The sequence below is a fragment of the Phocoena phocoena genome, chromosome 19 (genome assembly GCF_963924675.1).
Source record: "Phocoena phocoena chromosome 19, mPhoPho1.1, whole genome shotgun sequence".
NCBI lineage: Eukaryota > Metazoa > Chordata > Mammalia > Artiodactyla > Phocoenidae > Phocoena > Phocoena phocoena.
In genome coordinates this window covers 9786428-9804388 of record NC_089237.1, presented here as the reverse complement: position 1 = coordinate 9804388, position 17961 = coordinate 9786428, and the positions used below count along the sequence as shown (strand labels likewise).

The following is a 17961-nucleotide window of genomic DNA, read 5'->3' as shown; positions in this document are numbered from 1 at the left end:
CTAGGGCTCGGTGGCGGGCTTGACCAGGTAGCCACTGAAGGTGATGTAGGTGTCAAACTCATCGCTGAAGATGGCGTTCTCGCGCTCGCCCTTGAAGAGGCGCACCCACACCTCATCTTGGTCCTGGAGCTCCAGCATCAGGCTCTGGCTCTGCATGATGCTGCGGTCGCTCACCTGGGCGTACAGGATCACCACCTCCTCCCCGTTCTTCATGATGTGCAGGTATGTCTCCTTCTGGTTCCAGGTGTGCACATTGAGGCTGAAGAAGTAGATGCCGGGCACATAGCAGTAGAATTTTCCCGTGAACATGTTGAAGTGGCCATAGAGGTTCACGAACTCCGTGTCGAAAATCACCGTCTGGTAGTAGTCGTTGCTGTGCAGGGGCTTCTTCCGGCCCACCGAAAAGGCAGCGTAGTGGTTCTTGCACCGGTCCCCGGGGGCCCCCATGGACCCTTTCTGCCCTTTGGGTCCCGCGTGGCCCCTGGCGCCCACGGAACCTGTTTTGCCATATTTGCCTTGCACGCCCCGATCTCCTCGGTCGCCCTTCTCACCTAAATGGGACGGGAAAACACGTGGCGTCAAGCAACCTCAAGGATTATTCTATTTTCCTCCGGAAGCAATCTCTTTTTTTTTTTTTTCCTTCTTGAAAGTCCTGGTGAAGAAAAGGGAACGTATGCGTTTATCCAAAAGCAACAGGAACAGCAGCGGGGCCCACGGCTCCCTCCGAACAAATGACCTACAGACGCAGGGGCTGGGCCTGAGAATCTGGGACCCGGGCCGCTTGGCTTCCCGATTCAATCGTCCCAGGCTGTGCAAGGTTATCTGCTGCTCACAGGACCGTGAAGCTGAGGCTTGCGGTGCAAAGGCAGGTGGGGTGAGACCCTGAGCTGCCCTGAGGCTCCTTGCCCTGTGGATCCCTCCCCAACCCCTCCTCTTGGAAAGGGGCCAGAGCCTCAGAAACGGAATTTCCTTCTCCCCGCTAGATGACAGCATGCCTCTGCTCGGTGCCCTGAGGGAGCCATTCTTCTCCTGCCCACTCCTCCCTAACTCCATCTTCTGCCTTGCCCTCCAATCAGGACACAGCAGTGCCCCCTCCCCAGGGGACAGTCCCCCCTGCTGGTCTCTGTGCCTGACCTTTCAGGATGGTGATGTTGATCTGTGGCACCGGGATGGCCTGGTACATGGGAGTACCAGGGTCACAGCAGCGAAAGCACCGGGATGCGGGGGGCTCCTCTTCCTGCCTGGAGCTGTATTTTTCATGCTTTTCTTCATCCCTAAGGGAGTAAAGACATCACCGTGAAAGCCAAGAGCTCTCAGAGCCAGGAACTCTTCTCTCTTCTGCCACCAGAGGGCCTAGGGTACCTGTCTCGCCTTCTCTCACCTGGATGTGTGAGGCTGTGTTAATTTTCCCTCCACAGAGACTGCGTTGGCTCTTGGCAAATTCTGAGGCTTTTAGTGAAGGTTCAGAAAGAGCCCCCTGCCCTCTGTTGACAGCAATGACAGTAGTGGAAACAACGAGATAACAAAAACGGCAATAATTTGAGGAGCTTGGCAAGATAGAGGCTACATGGGAGAAATCTGGCACGTGACATGCCAGTGGAGTGACTGGACATCCCCTTCACGTATCTAGGATTCTAGAAGATGCTATGTTAAGCTGACTCATTTGCAAATGAGAGGGCTCAACCAGATCTGCTCCTGGGGGGCGGGGGGCAGCGGCAGCGACAGCTCCATGCTGCTACCTCGAGGCGTCACACTGCACCGCACCGTGCTATCTGCTTGCAGCTCTTTGGCTGTGACACGGCCATCTTGGAGGTGGCACAGTCCGTCTTGAAGGGTCAGCTCTTTGTCTCACTCTGCTCCCATATTCAGACCACAGACAATCCAGGAAATGGATCTATACACCCTAAGCTCAGCCACCTACAAGCCCTAGACTCCCGGATGGACCCCCGCCCACCTCTCACCAGAAGTCTCCATTTAGAGATTCAACAAGCCCCACACACGAGATGTGTCCCAAACTGATGGCCCATCACTGCCGCTCATCCCTAGAATCTTCTCTTTCCAAACCCTGCTCACAGCAGCAGCAGCGTCGCCAGTCGCCCGGAATGGAACGCTCAGCCTCATTGCAGATGCTTCTCCGGCCTCACCAATCCATTCTGAGGATCACAGAGTCCTGAGGAGTCAGCCCACCCCACCATCAAAGTACCTCCAGGAGCTGGGCCCTCGGCTCTCCTCACCTCTAGGGACCACTGCTGTTCGGAATGCCCTCCTGGAATTCATCTCTCCCTTGCCAATTCATCCTCTGTTCTGCCACCCTCCGGCATTCTTTATAGGGCACCATGAAATTTAAACCTCTCCATGACTCCCCTATAGATGAAGTTCCAAAGAGACCCTTTCCCACCAGGCTCATCTGCCCTCCCATCCTCCACCCTCCGGCATCCAACCACCCTACCCAAACGACCTACCAGCCCTTACACTGCCACACACTGGAATGGCCACACTTCTCATGTGCCATCCTGGCTGCCAGGCAGCTTTCCCCTCCTGTGCCTGGGATGCCCCTCAGGTGTCCTCAAGACCCAGTCACTCCTCCTCCTAGCCTTCCCCACCCCCCACCCCCGGCCCGTGCGTCCACACCGTGGACACACTGAACTGGATCGTGTGTGTCTGTCCCCCCATAGCCTTGGAGTTCCTGGAGGCCAGTGACTGTGTCATTCACGTGTGTGTCCCCAGTGCCTAGAGGATAGCCAGACCAATAACGGCCCTCAATCAATGTTTGTTGAATGAAAAGAAGGAGGAAGAAGAGGAGAAGGAGAAGAAAAGACAAAGAAGAAGAAGAATGTTACTTTGCCCCAAATCCTATGCAATTCCATTGTACTCCAAGACGGCCCGAAGCCTCAGGTATCGCGTCAGCCCGAAGCTCAAGGTGATAAAGAAACTCAAAGTCGGCATCAGGTGTCTAGGACCTCACGTTTGATGAATGACATTTTCATGAGTAATCCTAAGCATTTTATGTATCCCTACAAAATATCCCAGATAGCCTGGAGTCTATATATCATCGCAGGTCATATATATGGAGACAGTGCCATTTGGAAGAAATTCATAGCTTTTCAAGGAAAGCCACCACTTCTTGTGCCAGTCTTCAGCCACCATCCCCCATCTTGCAATGTGATCAGACATCAGGGTGGTGGAGATCAGCTCTCAGCCCAGCATCGTCCCTGTCTCCTACTTCCAGGTGGTACTTAGAACCCTAGAAGATATTCTCAAAGGACAGGCAAGGATGCAAAGAAACCGAGAGCTGGGGGTTGGGGTTTTGGTGTGTTCTTCTTTTAAGGATGTGGCTGCAGAACCTCACACAGACCCACGTTCCTCTGGGGTTGGAATGAGGCTGGGTTACTGTCCGCAGTTTCAGATAACAGGCCCGGGTCACTGACAGGAGAAATGGCGCCTCTGTCCCCCAGCACCGGCTCCTCAGCCTTGGCCTCTGCTCCTTCCCCTCTAGCTGCCAAAGAGCCCCCTGGGGCACCTGACCCCCAGGCTCATCCCCGCTGCTGAGCCAGCGCTCCCGCATCCACACCGCACAGCCTCACCTCTCAGCGTGGTCCAGCGGTGGCTCCCTGGTCCCCTGCTGCTGCTGCTGTTCAAGCTGCGCGTGGGGCACGCGGCCCAGCACCGGGCCACAGGCAAAGGCCAGCAGCAGGCAGCACGCCAGCGCGGGTCCCAGCCCACGGGGGCCCATCTTCCCGCTGAGCCCTGCTGGGGAGACACACGGGGAAGACACGGGTTGGAAGGGCCCTGCAGGGAAACAAGCCTGCAGTGCTTGCCCGACCCACCAAGCTGACCCACTAAGTGCTTCAGCTGCCACTCTTCCTGGGACGGCGATCACACACTCACACTCACACACACAGTCACACAAGCTCAACATACATACTCACAAACCCCGGTGCACATTCATGCACATATACACGTGCCCTCACACACGCACATACTCACACACTCAACACACACTCATACACAAACACACTCTGTACACACTCAAGACACTCGATACATTTACACACACTCAGACCCACACTCTCTTGTGTTTACACTTGCACACCCAACACACTCACGTGTACTCCGGTGCACTCACGTGCATATACGTACGCTCACATGCACACATGCATGCCCACACCTGGCATTCACACTCTCAGCACACTCACAGGCTTATACGCACAGACTCGCACACCCTCACGCACACGCCCTGGGGCCGGGCTGGCGTTGGAGCACCAGGCCACCTGCTGCCGCTGAGCATGGCTCTGCCTGGCCCCCCACGCCTCCCAGGAAGGAGACCCCTCAACCCTGAGCTCTGCAGATGGTCGTGTCTCGGCCCTGTTAGGACAATGAGCAAAATCCCGAATGAATCTGGGGGGTCCGCTGTCCAGGGACTTTGCCCCAGCCGGCACTGTGGGGCCCGGTGGGCAGGCAGGCGCTGACATGTCGCTCTCTGGCCACCAGGGGGCGCAAGAGCGTGTCCTCGAGCATCTGGCGCGGGGGGGGGGGGTGGCGCCCCGCCGCACAGGGCATTTATTGTCATCGAAGCCAGCCCCATGTCTCTCCAAAAAGCTCTGGACCGGACCCTCTTTGTACAGGATTGAGATAGTCCTTCCAGAAAGAGCTGTCCACTGGGGGTTCCCAGTGAGCCCACTAGGGGGCAGTGCTTGGGCAGACAAATCCCACTGGTTTCTCACCGTCAGAGGCATCACCCCGGCTAACCCCAGCTGTGGGATTTACACGCGTGCCTCAGCCGTTTCTGGTGTGTGGAGTCAGAAGTCACACGTGCCTCGACTGTTTCTGGTGGCTGGGAAACCTCCCCATCACTGAGGGGGTGACGGTGGTCAATCCCAGCCCATTTTGTTCACCGAATCATACAATTTAACCCCAAAAGGGCTGACAAGGACACCTAATTGGACCCTCTGGCCTGCACAGTGAAAGAACTGAGGCCGGGGGAGCAAGCACGCCTCCACCCTGCCCCTGCAGCTGGGCTGGGGCCGGGAACCAGGCATCGTGGGGAGGGGCAAAGCATCAAAGCAAGGGAACAGCCTCAGAAGGTCCTGTCTGATTTGTCTTTAACTCCTCTTTCATGTCTAAGGAAAACTAAAATACCGAGCCGGATTTCTGTTTTTGTCGGTAATCGTCTACCCAGATGAATGCTCCTTTCACGCATCTCGGGCCACCACGGACCTCCTTCAACTCCATGGCTCAGAGCCCTTGCGGCCGATGAGGGCACGACCCTCTCCGCGGGGCCGACTCTTTGGCTTTGTTCTTTATTCTGCGTGTTAGCAGGCTCGCTGTTTTAGCTCTGGCCGCCCTCGCTGCTGGAACCCCGTGCCAAGTCAGGAGAACCTGGGGGAGGCCCAAGACCGGGAACCAGAGCCGAGGCTCTCCCGATGGATCCTCAGAGATGTGCTATGAGACTCTGAGCCAGGAAGCCTGGCCTCCCCAGGAATCCCCCCCCCCGAACCCACACTTCTGCCCGCTCTTCAATTCTCTGCATAACCCCCACCCCCTGCAGTGGATTAGCTGGGCCCCCCACCTCCACGTTCTCTACCTGCCAAGGGTCAGGACCCAGAGACCTTCCAAATGACAGAGAGACTGCTTGGACCAGCCCCCCTCCTCAAAATGTCCACTACCTCCCCTCCACTTGGCAAAGAAAATTTGTACATGAAAATGTAATTTATAAAATACATATTAAAAGAATCTCTCCCTCTCTCTCCTCGCCCCCTCTACCCATCCATCATTTCTCCAGGCTCCTTGCCAGGGTGGTCACCACCCTCCCCAGTCTGCTCCCACACTTCGCCTGCATTGCCCAGCACCCCTCATCCCATGCGCAAGCTCCCTGCTTCACGTACTGCAACGTGCACACGCGTCACCTGGGAAATCGTGTGAAAATGCAGATTCTGATTTGGCAGATCTGGGACAGACATTTTCCAAAAGCCCCCAGGTGCTGCCAAGGCACCACAGTTTGAGCACCAGATTCCAGCCACACCCCCAAACTCCTGGCACCTGCCCACCTGCCCACATCCTTCTCCCCTGGCCAGGAGCACCCTTTGGCCTCTTTTCTTCTGCTAATAACCAGCCTAACAGGACTGACAACTGCCCCAGGCCCGGCGCTGGGCATCCCTGCATCATTTTCACTCATCCTTACAACCCTAAAGGTTAGGGTTCCCTCCGAGAACACTTCCTCGTTAATAGTTTTTACCCCATCACAGGTCTCGTATGGACCTGCGGTGAATCTTTTAAGAAGACAATATTCATTCATTATTATACTGAATTTACTAATGAAGAAACCGTGATGAGAAGTCGATTAGCCTAAGGCTGCCCACTTTTGTGTGTGTGTGTTTTTTTTTTTTTTTTTTTTTTTGCGGTACGTGGGCCTCTCACTGTTGTGGCCTCTCCCGTTGCGGAGCACAGGCTCCGGACGCGCAGGCTCAGCGGCCATGGCTCACGGGCCCAGCCGCTCCGCGGCATGTGGGATCTTCCCGGACCGGGGCACGAACCCGTGTCCCCTGCATCGGCAGGCGGACTCTCAACCACTGCGCCACCAGGTTAGCCCAGGCTGCCCACTTTTTAAGCCATGGGGGCTGGATTTGAATTCAACAGGCTGCCCTCAGATCACATCAAAATCCCACCCAAGGGACCTCCCTGGTGGCGCAGTGGTTAAGAATCTGCCTGCCAGTGCAGGGGACACGGGTTCAATCCCTGGTCCGAGAAGATCCCACATGCCACGGAGCAACTAAGCCAGTGCACCACAACTACTGGAGCCCGCCGACTCTAGGGCGTGTGCTCCACAACAAAAGAAGCCACCTCAACAAAGAGTAGCCCCTGCTCTCCGCAACTAGAGAAAGCCAGCACGCAGCAACAAAGACCCAACGCAGCCAAAAAAAAAAAAAATCCTACCCAAGACCCAACTCAGGTGCTTCATATTCCTTCTGAAGGCCTCCCAGACCCTCAACTGGAACAAACTCTCCCTGCTCTTTTTTGCTTGCGTTTCTCATATTGTCTCATTCTGCAGAGAGTTTTTCTTGGCCTAGAAGATTCTGCACAGCAGACCTGTGACCTCCTCTGGGCTTGGGATACGGTCTTGTTCAACTTGGACCCACCAAGCATCCTGCAGCACCCTGAACTCAACAAATATTTGTCAGATTGAATTCTCCAAATTTGTTTATTGCCCTATTTCTGTATTTCCCCTGTTTCTCCTTGGCGCCTTGATAATTACTCTCTTTTTCCTTTTCAATGCCAAGCTTGCATCACTTGAAAGGAAAAGAGGTTTTCCTTTCTTCAAACATTTTTTTTCCCCTGAATCCAAAGAAATATATATTCATTTGGGAAAGGCTGGAAAATAACAGGAAAAGAAAGTACAGAGCTGTCTTGGACTCTTTTGTCCCCAGGGTTCCTCAGCCTCGGCACCATTGACATTTGGGCTGGATCAGCCTTTGTCGTGGGAGGCTGTCCTGTGCGTTGTAGGATGTTTAGCAGCATCTCTGGACTCCACCCACTAGATTCCATCAGCACAGCCCCACCCCCAGTTGCGACAATCAAAAACATCTCCAGACTTTGCCACATATCCCCTGAGAGGCAGAAATCCTCCCAGCTGAGAATCAGTCCTCTACCCTCAATGGAAGTACACTTTTGCACGTTGGTACGTTTCTTTCTAAGTCTGGAAAAGGGATTTTCTGTACCTAGATAGAAGAGATGGAGACCAGGATGCAGCCGGCGCAGGGGTGATGCTATCAGTGGTGGGGTGGGGGGGTGGCCCGCGATGACCCAGCAAAGAGTCGGAGGCGCCAGGAGGACTGAGTGAGGGCAGCAGAGGTCGGTGGTTCTCCTCAAGGACCTCCTCTTTGGGGTCAAAGCAAACCCAGACTGAAAGCTTTCCCTCTTCAAAACCATCTTCAGAACGCTTTTACTAAGTCCCACAGCAAAGTCAACATCATGACATTATGATCATTTTACTCACTTTTGGGCAAAAACAGTATTGCCCAGGGCTTCCCTGGTGGCGCAGTGGTTGGGAGTCCGCCTGCCGATGCAGGGCACGCGGGTTTGTGCCCCGGTCCGGGAAGATCCCACATGCCGCGGAGCGGCTGGGCCCGTGAGCCATGGCCGCCAAGCGTGCGCGTCCGGAGCCTGTGCTCCGCAACGGGAGAGGCCACAACAGTGAGAGGCCCGCGTACCGCAAAACAAAACAAAACAAAACAAAAAAAACCAGTATTGCCCAACATCTAACCAAACTTGGCTCCGGCCCTCTTTAGCAATTTCCAGTGAAACAGTGCCCTACAAGGGGGGGAGGTGTGCCCCCAGAAAGGTGACTCAAAGAACGTGCTGTCAGGTCCAGGGAGCAGCCCCCAGGACTCCTTGGCCAGTGGTGTGTAACCCTTGTGAATCTGGACCCGAGTGGTCCAGTCTCCTGGCTGCCTTGCGGTCAAGACATCTGAAGTTAATTCCAACATGACTCAGAACTGGACTTGCCTACCCCAAACCCTGAGAAGACATTCGTGTTCCAAATTCCATAACAATTCCATGAACATCTTTATCTCCCACCCACGCCCTTCAGGACCTGCAGCTCCTCCACTCCCGTCTTCTCAACCCTCCCCATCTCCCTGCATCTTAACCTCCCCCAGCAAGGAAGAACCCCCCTCTACAGTAGGTGGGAGGCAAAAAGGAGGAATTGGGTCAATGACAGGGTCTGGAGGAAGGCAGGAAGTCTGAGAACACTTCCTGGTTAATGATTTTTATCCTCCCAGCCCTCGAATGGATCTGTGGTGAATCCTTTAAGGAGACGATATTCATACACAAGTGCAAGTTTCCTTATATCTGTTTAAAATCGATCCTGTCATTTTGGGGGGCCCGCCCACCTCCGTGGTGTCATGCCTGTGTTCTGACAGTGAACTCCTAGCCCTCAAGCTCCACGAGTTTGCCTTTTGTCTTGTTGCCAACCCGGCCCAGTGCCCTTTGACCAAAGTATTTTATAAACCTTCCTTAATCTTCATCGGGTAACCAGCTGTTCTGAGAGGCGAGAAGCCTAGGATCTCCCTGGATTAGAAGGAGTCTAGAAGACAAGTCGAAATGCCCATGTAGCTCTGGAATTCCCTCTCAGGAGAAAATTGAACACAGGCACGGTTTACTGGATGCCCGTGATTTGCACAGCATCGGGTAAGAGCTTGGGAGACAGTGATGCCACCGCAGATTAAATATACTCCCTGACCTCAAGATTACCATCCATGGGGACTTCCCTGGTGGTCTAGTGGTTAAGGATCCACTTTCCAATGCAGGGGACGCTGGTTCGATCCCTGGTCGGGGAACTAAGATCCCACATGCCACAGGACAACTAAGCCCACGGGACAACTAAGCCCACGCACTGCGACTAGAGAGAAGCCCACGTGCCGCAACGAAGATCTCGAGTGCCAAAACTAAGATCCGACGCAGCCAAATGGATAAAAATAAATAAGTATTAAAAACAAAAAAAAATTACTGTCCAGTGAAGGAGACAGGTATGTACACAATCACAGCTCAAGGCAGAGCAGGAGATGTGGACTCAAAATGTGATATTCTAGGCCTGTGCCGTCAACTGCAGTGGCCGCTAGCCACCTGTGGCTATTTCATTTGAAACCAATTAAAATTAAAGAACATTCTAGGGACTTCCCTGGTGGTCCAGTGGTTAAGACTCCGCACTTGCACTGCAGGGGGCACGGATTAGATTCCTGGTCGGGGAACTGAGATCCCGCGCACTGCACAGCATGGCCAAAAAAATAAATTAATTAAATTAAAGACCATTCTAAATTCCATTCCTCAGTCACGATAGCCATGTTCCAGGGGCTCAATGGCTACAGGGAGGTGGGAGCTACCTTAATGGACTGCACAGAACATTTCAAATGCTGCAGAAAGCTCTGTTGGGCAGCTCTGTTCTATTAAGATGAAGTTGGGGGGTGGGGGAGTAGGAACTATGAACAAACAGCAGGCCAGAAATCTGGGAGTCATTTAGACGCCTTCCTCTCACATATCTGCCACATCGAGTCAGTCATCAAGCCTCTTTAATACCTCCTGAAGGTCTCCGCTCCTCTGTACCATTTGATGCTTTCCAGGAGCTCTGGCTGTGTCCCAGACTTCAATTCACCCAAAACAAATATCTTTGTCTGGCTTGTCTAGGGCCTGGACACCACCCCCAAATTTTACATGCTTCTCCCGAGGAAGCTTGGCATAAGATAGGACTGTCTCCCACACCTAAGGTCTTCTAGGTCGAGAAGGCGACGCGGATCAGTATCCAATCAGTCATCTGTTTCAACACAGCGTCAACTGTCCCTCAGCCACCAGCAATCCTTCCGCACATCTGCTCCTGCCACCCTCCCCTCCCCAGTATCTTCTCTACCAGAAAGGAAGCCCTGGGGCTGCCCCTCACTGCTTCGACATCTGGCGGAAATTCTCTCGTTGAGACACTCAGAGCTCTCCAGTTGCTGCAGAAGGTTCCCTGGACTCAGATCCTGGGGTGCCCAGAAAAGAGAAAGCCCCATGTTGGGGTGTCCCTCTGGCCCTTATGACCATCCGGACTGTCTAACACATGACATCTGCTTTCCTTCCCCGGAAGCCATTCATCACATTCATTTTCCACTTACCAGACTCCTCTGGTGATGGGCAGGAGGGAGGTAGAGTGGCTCCCACTTGATAAATGACATTTGTTCGCCAATCCCAGGAAGCCATTTCATACCTAATTTTCCCTTCTGTAATGGGGCAGCCCCAGCCGGTCTTGGGCCCTCTCCCGCTTCCTCCCAACCTTGCAGTGGGGGCTGTGCATCCTTTATTAGAGGAGCTCTGGTCAACTGGAGGTGAGCTGTGCCTTTCCCAAAAGGTGAGGGCATCCTGGCGCCCAGCTCACTTGCTGAATCTCCCTCTTCCCCTTTTTCCAAGAAGCTGTCCTCTGGAAGGACAGCTTCCTCTGGAAGGAAGAGGGTTTATTTTTTTTAAGGTTTGGGGTTTTTTTGGTTACCTCCAAAGCCCAAGGCCAGCGATAGAGGTGGGGTCTCCCAGGGCTACTTGCTAATTAATAAACGAGGGCTTCCTTTGTGCTAACTTGGGATATAACAGTGAAGGAAAGAGGGGCCAGGCATCCTCCCATCCTGAAACATCTCCATCCTCTCCTGAGGCAATTCACTGCACCTAGACAAGGAGAGGCTTACCTGGACCTGAGAGAAGACACTGCCTAAGTTTCTGCCCAGGTCCTGCATACAAGGAGACCACGTGGGCTGCAGGCGGCGGGCCTTCGGGGGCACCTGGCCAGCCCAGCCTCCCCAGTGCAAACAAAGATTTCCTTGACTAGAGCCCTGTCCTTAGATCACCTCCCAGCTGTGAGGCCTCGGGCGGCAGGCTTGGCCCCCGCTTTGAGAACCGTGTGAGAGAGAAGAGCTACTGACAGCTTGTGCCTTGCCGTGAGCCCGCGCCGCAGGTGGCCTGGCCCACGTCCCACTGCCCCGCAGCGGTGACACCCTCGGGGGCTGACGTTCCCAAGACGGAGGGAGAAAAAAGCTGGGAATTCCACGGCCTGTGCGCCAACCGCACCATCCCTTTTACAAGCACCACACCGTTTTTCGTTTTCTAGGGCCTGGAAATCACTGCCGCATTTTACAGCCATCTCCGGGGAAAGCTTGGCAAAAGGTAGAACCTTGTCCCACATCTAACGGCTTCTAAGTCAAGAGTACAATTCAGCTCAGCATCCAGTCAGCCCTGCCACTGCCTGCTGCAGCCCAGACTGCTCTGGTTGAGATCGCCGAAGTCCAGCTCCCGTGCACGCTGCAGGGCGCCTGCCGGCACGACCGCCCACCTCCCCGCCCCCTATCCGGCCCACGCTGTCTCACTGTGTTTACCCTCCATAACCTCCCCCTTAGCGACAGGTGTTTTCCAGACCGTGTCCTCAGCCCTCAGCCCCTCTCACTCCAAACACTTTCCGCCCATCGTTTCCTGTGTGACAGCTTCAGTGGACAGCTCCTTGATCCTTGTCCCCAGCAGGCGTCCCCGACCACCAAGCTCTAGGCCTGCGCTCTCCAGAACATTGGCCTCTGGCCTCTGGGGCCAGTCAAATCCTTTACAACTAAGCATAGTGAAAAATTCCATTCTCGGCCACTCGAGCACATTTTAAATGGCTATCCTCTTGGACGGCACAGCTGGGAGGACACTTCCATCATCGCAAAGTCCTACTGCACAGCGCTGGTCCAGACCCAGATGGCCAGCTGTCTCCAGATCATGTCCTCTTCACTCTGTCGTAAGATGCTCAAGCCCCCAGTTAGTTCACTGTCTTCTTCCCCAGCTCCCGCCATCCCTGTTCCTCCTCCGCGCTTACAGCGGTTCACACAGGGCCGCCGGCCCGCATCTCCGAGCTCTGCAGACTTCGGCCTCTCTTGCACTGTAACCAAGCCCCCTGGCAGTCTCTCCTCTCCCTCCCTTCGGGCGCTGTCACTGCTTCTTTCTCAGCCCTGCGCTGGTCTCCCCATCTCTCCCCTACCTTCCAAACTGCTGGCCAGAGGCAGCTTTCAAACCTGCAGACCTGAATGCCCCCCTTGGCTCAAAAGGCTTCCATGAAAATAAAGGAAACATTTAAGCCCTGCGCTTCACCATCTGCCTCCCACCTCATCTCTGGCCCCCTTGTCCCCACCCCTACATGTGTATCCTTCACCCCAGCCAACTGGAGCCACCGGAAGTCCCAAGTCACACCACGGTCTCGTCCTCTGTCTCTCTCTCCTGCCACCTTCCTCGTCGCTGTGTCCTTCAGAGCCCGGCCTGATGCCACCTCCTCCAGGAAGTTTCCTCCCCCAGTATCTAGCAGAGACCAGCTTCCTTGTCTGGTGCCCCCACAGATCAGGAGGTCCTCATACACAGGAGATGTGTTTCAGTTCACACGTGTCTCCAGTGCCTGGGGTCTGACTTTCAGTATTGACCGAAGTCCACAGTCCCTTTCAGCCCTTCCCAAGTAGCAGAGCCATCGTCCAAAGAGGACTCAAGCCAGTGTGTTCAAATCTCTAATTCAGGTTGGGGGTGGTTTGGGGTGGGGGGAGAAGGGAGGTGGGGAGAGTGGCCCAGGGCATACTATTGTATTTTATTTATTTATTTATTTTTGGCCACACCACACAGTACGCAGCATCTTAGTTCCCCCGACCAGGGATCGAACCCATGCCCCCTGCAGTGCAAGTGAGAAGTCTTAACCACTGGACCTCCAGGGAATTCCCAGGTCACACCATTAAGTGTCATCAGAACACTGAATCCCGATGTGACCAGGTAGCCATCTTTTCCTCAAATGCTCCTCTTATCAGCACTCAGAAAGCCTCCTGCTTCAAAAAGAGTTACAAGCGCTCGCTTCGGCAGCACATATACTAAAACTGGAACGATACAGAGAAGATTAGCATGGCCCCTGAGCAAGGATGACACGCAAACTCGTGAAGCGTTCCATATTTTTAGACGTAGAGAATGGACTTGAGGACATGGGGAGGGGGAAGGGTAAGCTGGGACAAAGTGAGAGAGCGGCATGGACATGTATACACTACCAAATGTAAAATAGCTAGTGGGAAGCAGCTGCATAGCACAGGGAGATCAGCTCGGTGCTTTGTGACCACCTAGAGGGGTGGGATAAGGAGGGTGGGAGGGAGACGCAAGAGGGAGGAGATATGGGGACGTATGTATATGTATAGCTGATTCACTTTGTTATACAGCAGAAACTAACACACCATTGTAAAGCAATTATACTCCAATAAAGATGTTAAAAAATAAATAGAGTGAGATGCAAAATAATTAATTAATTAATTTTTTAAAAAAAGAGTTACCACCCATTGCCTCCATCAGCCAAACTTACAAAATACCTCAATGTCCTGCAAAAGCAGTCTAATCAAACACATGATGGTGCAGCCACACGATGGAAAAGTAAAGACGAGGTGGTTGGTCAGGCTGGCAAACTCAAATGCCTTCAGCCATTGGCCATGGGCTGGGTGTAATGTGACAGGGAGGGGTGGAGATTGCTCCGAACCCAGAAACACACGCTCCGTTTAAAGACATTTAAATAAATAAATAAACGATGCTGGAGGGGGAGGGGCAACTTCAGCTGGTAGCACCAAGGACTGACCTCTGTAAACAGACGAATATTTACTGGCGTGGAAAGATGTTCGTAAAATGCTGATGAGTGAAAATGCAGGTTGAAAACATACATACATAAAAACACATCCACACATGCACGTACATTAGCCCAGAGATTTGAAGGCCACCCACCTGGCCGCTGACAGCAATTATCTCTGGGTGATGAAAATACGGATGCTTGCCATTTTCTTATTTGGGGGTCTCTGGGGTTTTCCCCTATAACCGTCACGTATTTTTTCACATTAAGTACACATTATTTTCCACTTAGACAAATGATAAGTAAGCCCCACCCTGGAGACTAAGAGAGCATTTTGTTTATTCGGGGGAATTTGAGTCTCTGCCTAGAAAAGGAGAACGGGGAAGGGGCTTGAGGACGGTGTGGCAAGTTTGTGGCTCAGGCGGGACTGTGGGGGATATAAACTGCCCTCGTGCTGAAGTCCCACGTTCTTTTTTTTTTTTTAGAGAATTTTTTATGTATTTATTTTTGTCTGCATTGGGTCTTCATCACTGCACGCAGGCTTTCTCTCATTTCGGTGAGCGGGGGCTACTCTTCATTGTGGTGCGTGGGCTTCTCATTGCGGCGGCTTCTCTTGTTGCGGAGCACGGGCTCTAGGAGCACAGGCTTCAGGAGTTGCGGCACGCGGGCTCAGTAGTTGTGGCTCTCGGGCTCTAGAGTGCAGGCTCAGTAGTCGTGGCACACGGGCTTAGTTGCTCTGCGGCATGTGGGATCTTCCTGGACCAGGGCTCAAACCCGTGTCCCCTGCGTTGGCAGGCGGATTTTTAACCACTGTGCCACCAGGGAAGCCCAGAAGTCCCACGTTCTTTCGCAAGTGTTTGTTGAGTGTCTACTGCGCACTGGGAAGAGGGCTGGATTCTAGGGACACGGTGGAACAAGAGGAAGAAAAGGCCCTCCCCTGGGGCAGCCGAACCCTGGAGTTACCGTGGGTACTGATTACGCCGGGAAAGGCACCCAAGTGGGGCTAGAATCAGGCCGGCCAGAGAGAACCGGCCTTTTTGTAGAAGCAGGGGATTTGTCCTGCCTTTGACACACCAGTCACTGGTGTACTTGCCACTGAAGGAAGCTGCCTGCAGCCACAAAACAGGAGAAAATGGAGCCAAACCTTTGAGGCCATCATCAGGACTTCTGCTCAACAGCCAGGCGAGTTAACCGGCCCAGGAGCAGCCCCGTCATTTATCACAGATTCCTTCTAGTAAAGCTCCGGTAAAGCACCTGCTGCCTGCCGGGCTCCGGGCACGTGCTTTACGGAGGCTACTGAACTTGTCCCCTACAGTCACCTCGATTTCTCAGAGGAACAAATGGGCTCAGAGGGAGGGAGTCACTCACCCCAGGCCCTGCCGTGGCAGGGGCTGCAGCTCAGGTGAGACCCAGGTGTGTCTGACAGCAGAGGTCTTGCCACTTCGCCTCGAGGGGGCCTCCAGGAAGATGCCGGCTAGGTAGGACAGGCTGGTCCTGACAAACCACCGTCCTGAGGACACTGCTGCCTGCCGGGCGGGTGTCCACCTGCTAAGCTCACTCGGTTACGGTGGGAACAGCGGCAGCAGCCACGGGCCCTGAGGAACTTATCCCCCAGCTGAGACCTCGCATTCATCCCTTCAGCAGATTGCTGAGGGCCCGCTCCATACCTGGCACCATGCAGGGCACCAGGGATCCGTGATAACCGTCCTCATCAAAGCAATGTGCTAAGATCTCCCGGTGCCAGCATCTTAACGTCCACCGCTGGAGCTCGGTTCCTTTGGGTTTAGGTACAGGATCACCAGGAACCTCCCTCACACCTCAGAATGGAAGGGGCATGGGGGTTGTGGCCCACTGAATGTGCATTTTGAAGGCACTGCTTTTGCAGGGTAGAGAGAAAACAGTGCATGGGTGAGCTCTGCAGGGGAGGGGAGGGGGAAGCCCACATCTCACAGGGATGGTAAACGGTTCCACCCTGACCCCCATGCCCTCTGATGCTCAGAAGCAAAGGGGACTGAGGCCGAGTGCGGCTGGCAGGAGGGAACGATGTAAAGAACTGACATTCTTTACAGGGGGTGCAGTGAGCGTGCCCTGTGTCTGCCCATCCCTGGGGGCTGCCAGGGGTCAGGTGTGGGAGGGGTCCCACAGGAGAGGTCCCTGCAGAGAGGGAACCAGGAGTAGAATGGAACAGAAGGGGGAAGGGCAGGCATCAGACTCCAGCCCAGCGCCCCAGCTGCCTGGGCCTGCTTCTGCTTGCTCTACAGGGTCCATTCTCAGGGTCTCCTCCTTGTAGGTCAGGCCAGTTTACAGAACCACGGGTCTTGCTCTCATAGCTATACCTTAAGGGGTGGGGGGTAGATGTACTGAATGCTGGGTGCCATGGCCACCCCAAACCCCACCCAGACCCACCCATCTCTCACCAGAACTCACTTTAGACTCTTCACAAGCAGAAAGGGCCCAAGTGTTTCCAAGCGCACCCCAGTCCCCCACCCTGACCACCAGCCTCAGAACTTGCAGGGCAGAGCTGCAGGGCCCAGCCCAGCCGACATCTGGCCTGCATCCCCCCCCAGCTCCACCAGGGCTGGCAGCCTTCTCAGGCGAGGTCCTTTTCCTTCGCTGGTCCCCAGGGCAGAGGGTGACTGGTAACCAGATGTCCCCACTTGGGGACAGCGCGCAACGGAGGCGAAAGGTTTGGGACCTCCCCCCAAGTGTGGATTCGCCAGCGGCTGGCAGCAACGTCTGGCCCGGCACAGGGCACCCAGCACCTGACATCGGCATGCTCCCCACCTCCCCCACTGCCCGCCCCGCCTGCCTGCCCCTTCTCCCGCCGGTCCGGTTCTCCTGCGCTCCCTTCCCATCCTGCCTCCTGCCCGCAGTCTCCTGCTCTGCTCCACGTCATCTCAAGGAAACTTCCCACAGGAGCCAGGGAGGTGGTCAGGCAGGGAGGCGCAGGATGGGACAGGATGCCCCAGTAGGACTGTGCCAGTGGTGCCCACAGCTGCAGAGGGTTTGACTCCAAAGGCCTCTGGGCAGGCCAGGGACACCCCGGTGGGCAGTGGGGGGCCTCCGGCGCTTCTGCCCACACCCATCCTGCTTTGAGCCCAATTCTCGGAAGCAAGCGTGGGCAAGGATGAGCGGCTTCCCGGTGTCGGAGTGCCACTTCCACCTCCAGCTGCTCAGGCCCCTCTCAGCTGCAGCCTTGACGAGGACCCAGAGCTAAAGCTGCCCCCAATGAGCTCAAGAGCTCCCACTCCTGCGCCCAGCATCGAGCCCCTCCCCGAGAGGCAGGAAGACAAGGGTCAGAGGTCACAGGCTGCGGTGGCAGAAGTTTCACTGCAGGGCTTGGGGAGGAGGAAAAGAGCCAGCGTGCTCGCTTCTGCATGTCCTTGGTTGAGAGCAGAACTGGTCCTGCCAGGCTGAGGATGTCTGGGCGGGGCCCCAAGAATCCTGAATCCTGGGCCCGGGGGGAACCGGCTCACTGGGCTGCCCCTAGAGCATGGAAGGAAGCACCTGTTCAGGCTTTGGTGGTCCTTTTCCAAATCCTTCTCCAAGTGGGCAGATGTTCCCTCGTACTGTGTGAGGGGTCAGGGAGGTGTCTGGGGTCCTGTCCAGGGAGCTGCCTTGTCTCATTTGACTTTACGGGAAGGCAGATTTCAGCAGGTAAAAACAGGAAGAAAATAATAAGCCTCTGCCCAAACGGTAGTTACACCACCAAGATGAAGTGCCCCAGGAGACCGTCACCCCCGCTTAAGATCCCTGGACTCTCAGGGCAGGGAGACGAGGCTGCTCCGGAAACACTCACATCTCTCTCCAGTGGATGGGCAGGCAGAGTTACCTTAAGTAGT

At 54.8% G+C, this 17961-nt stretch overlaps 1 protein-coding gene and 1 non-coding gene across 2 annotated transcripts; one reads left to right on the top strand and one right to left on the bottom strand.

Moving 5' to 3' along the window:
- Nucleotides 1-3733, bottom strand: C1QTNF1 (C1q and TNF related 1). The gene is made up of 3 exons (XM_065897476.1): nt 3585-3733; nt 1135-1274; nt 1-551 (listed from the first exon to the last, which is right to left on the bottom strand). The coding sequence occupies exons 1-3, from the start codon at nt 3731-3733 to the stop codon at nt 1-3; spliced, it is 840 nt and encodes a 279-aa protein (XP_065753548.1).
- A 9631-nt stretch (nt 3734-13364) lies between these two features.
- On the top strand, nt 13365-13471 carry LOC136139548 (U6 spliceosomal RNA). The gene has a single exon (XR_010657072.1). It is a non-coding gene; the product is annotated as a U6 spliceosomal RNA (small nuclear RNA).
- The last annotated feature ends 4490 nt before the right edge of the window (nt 13472-17961 follow it).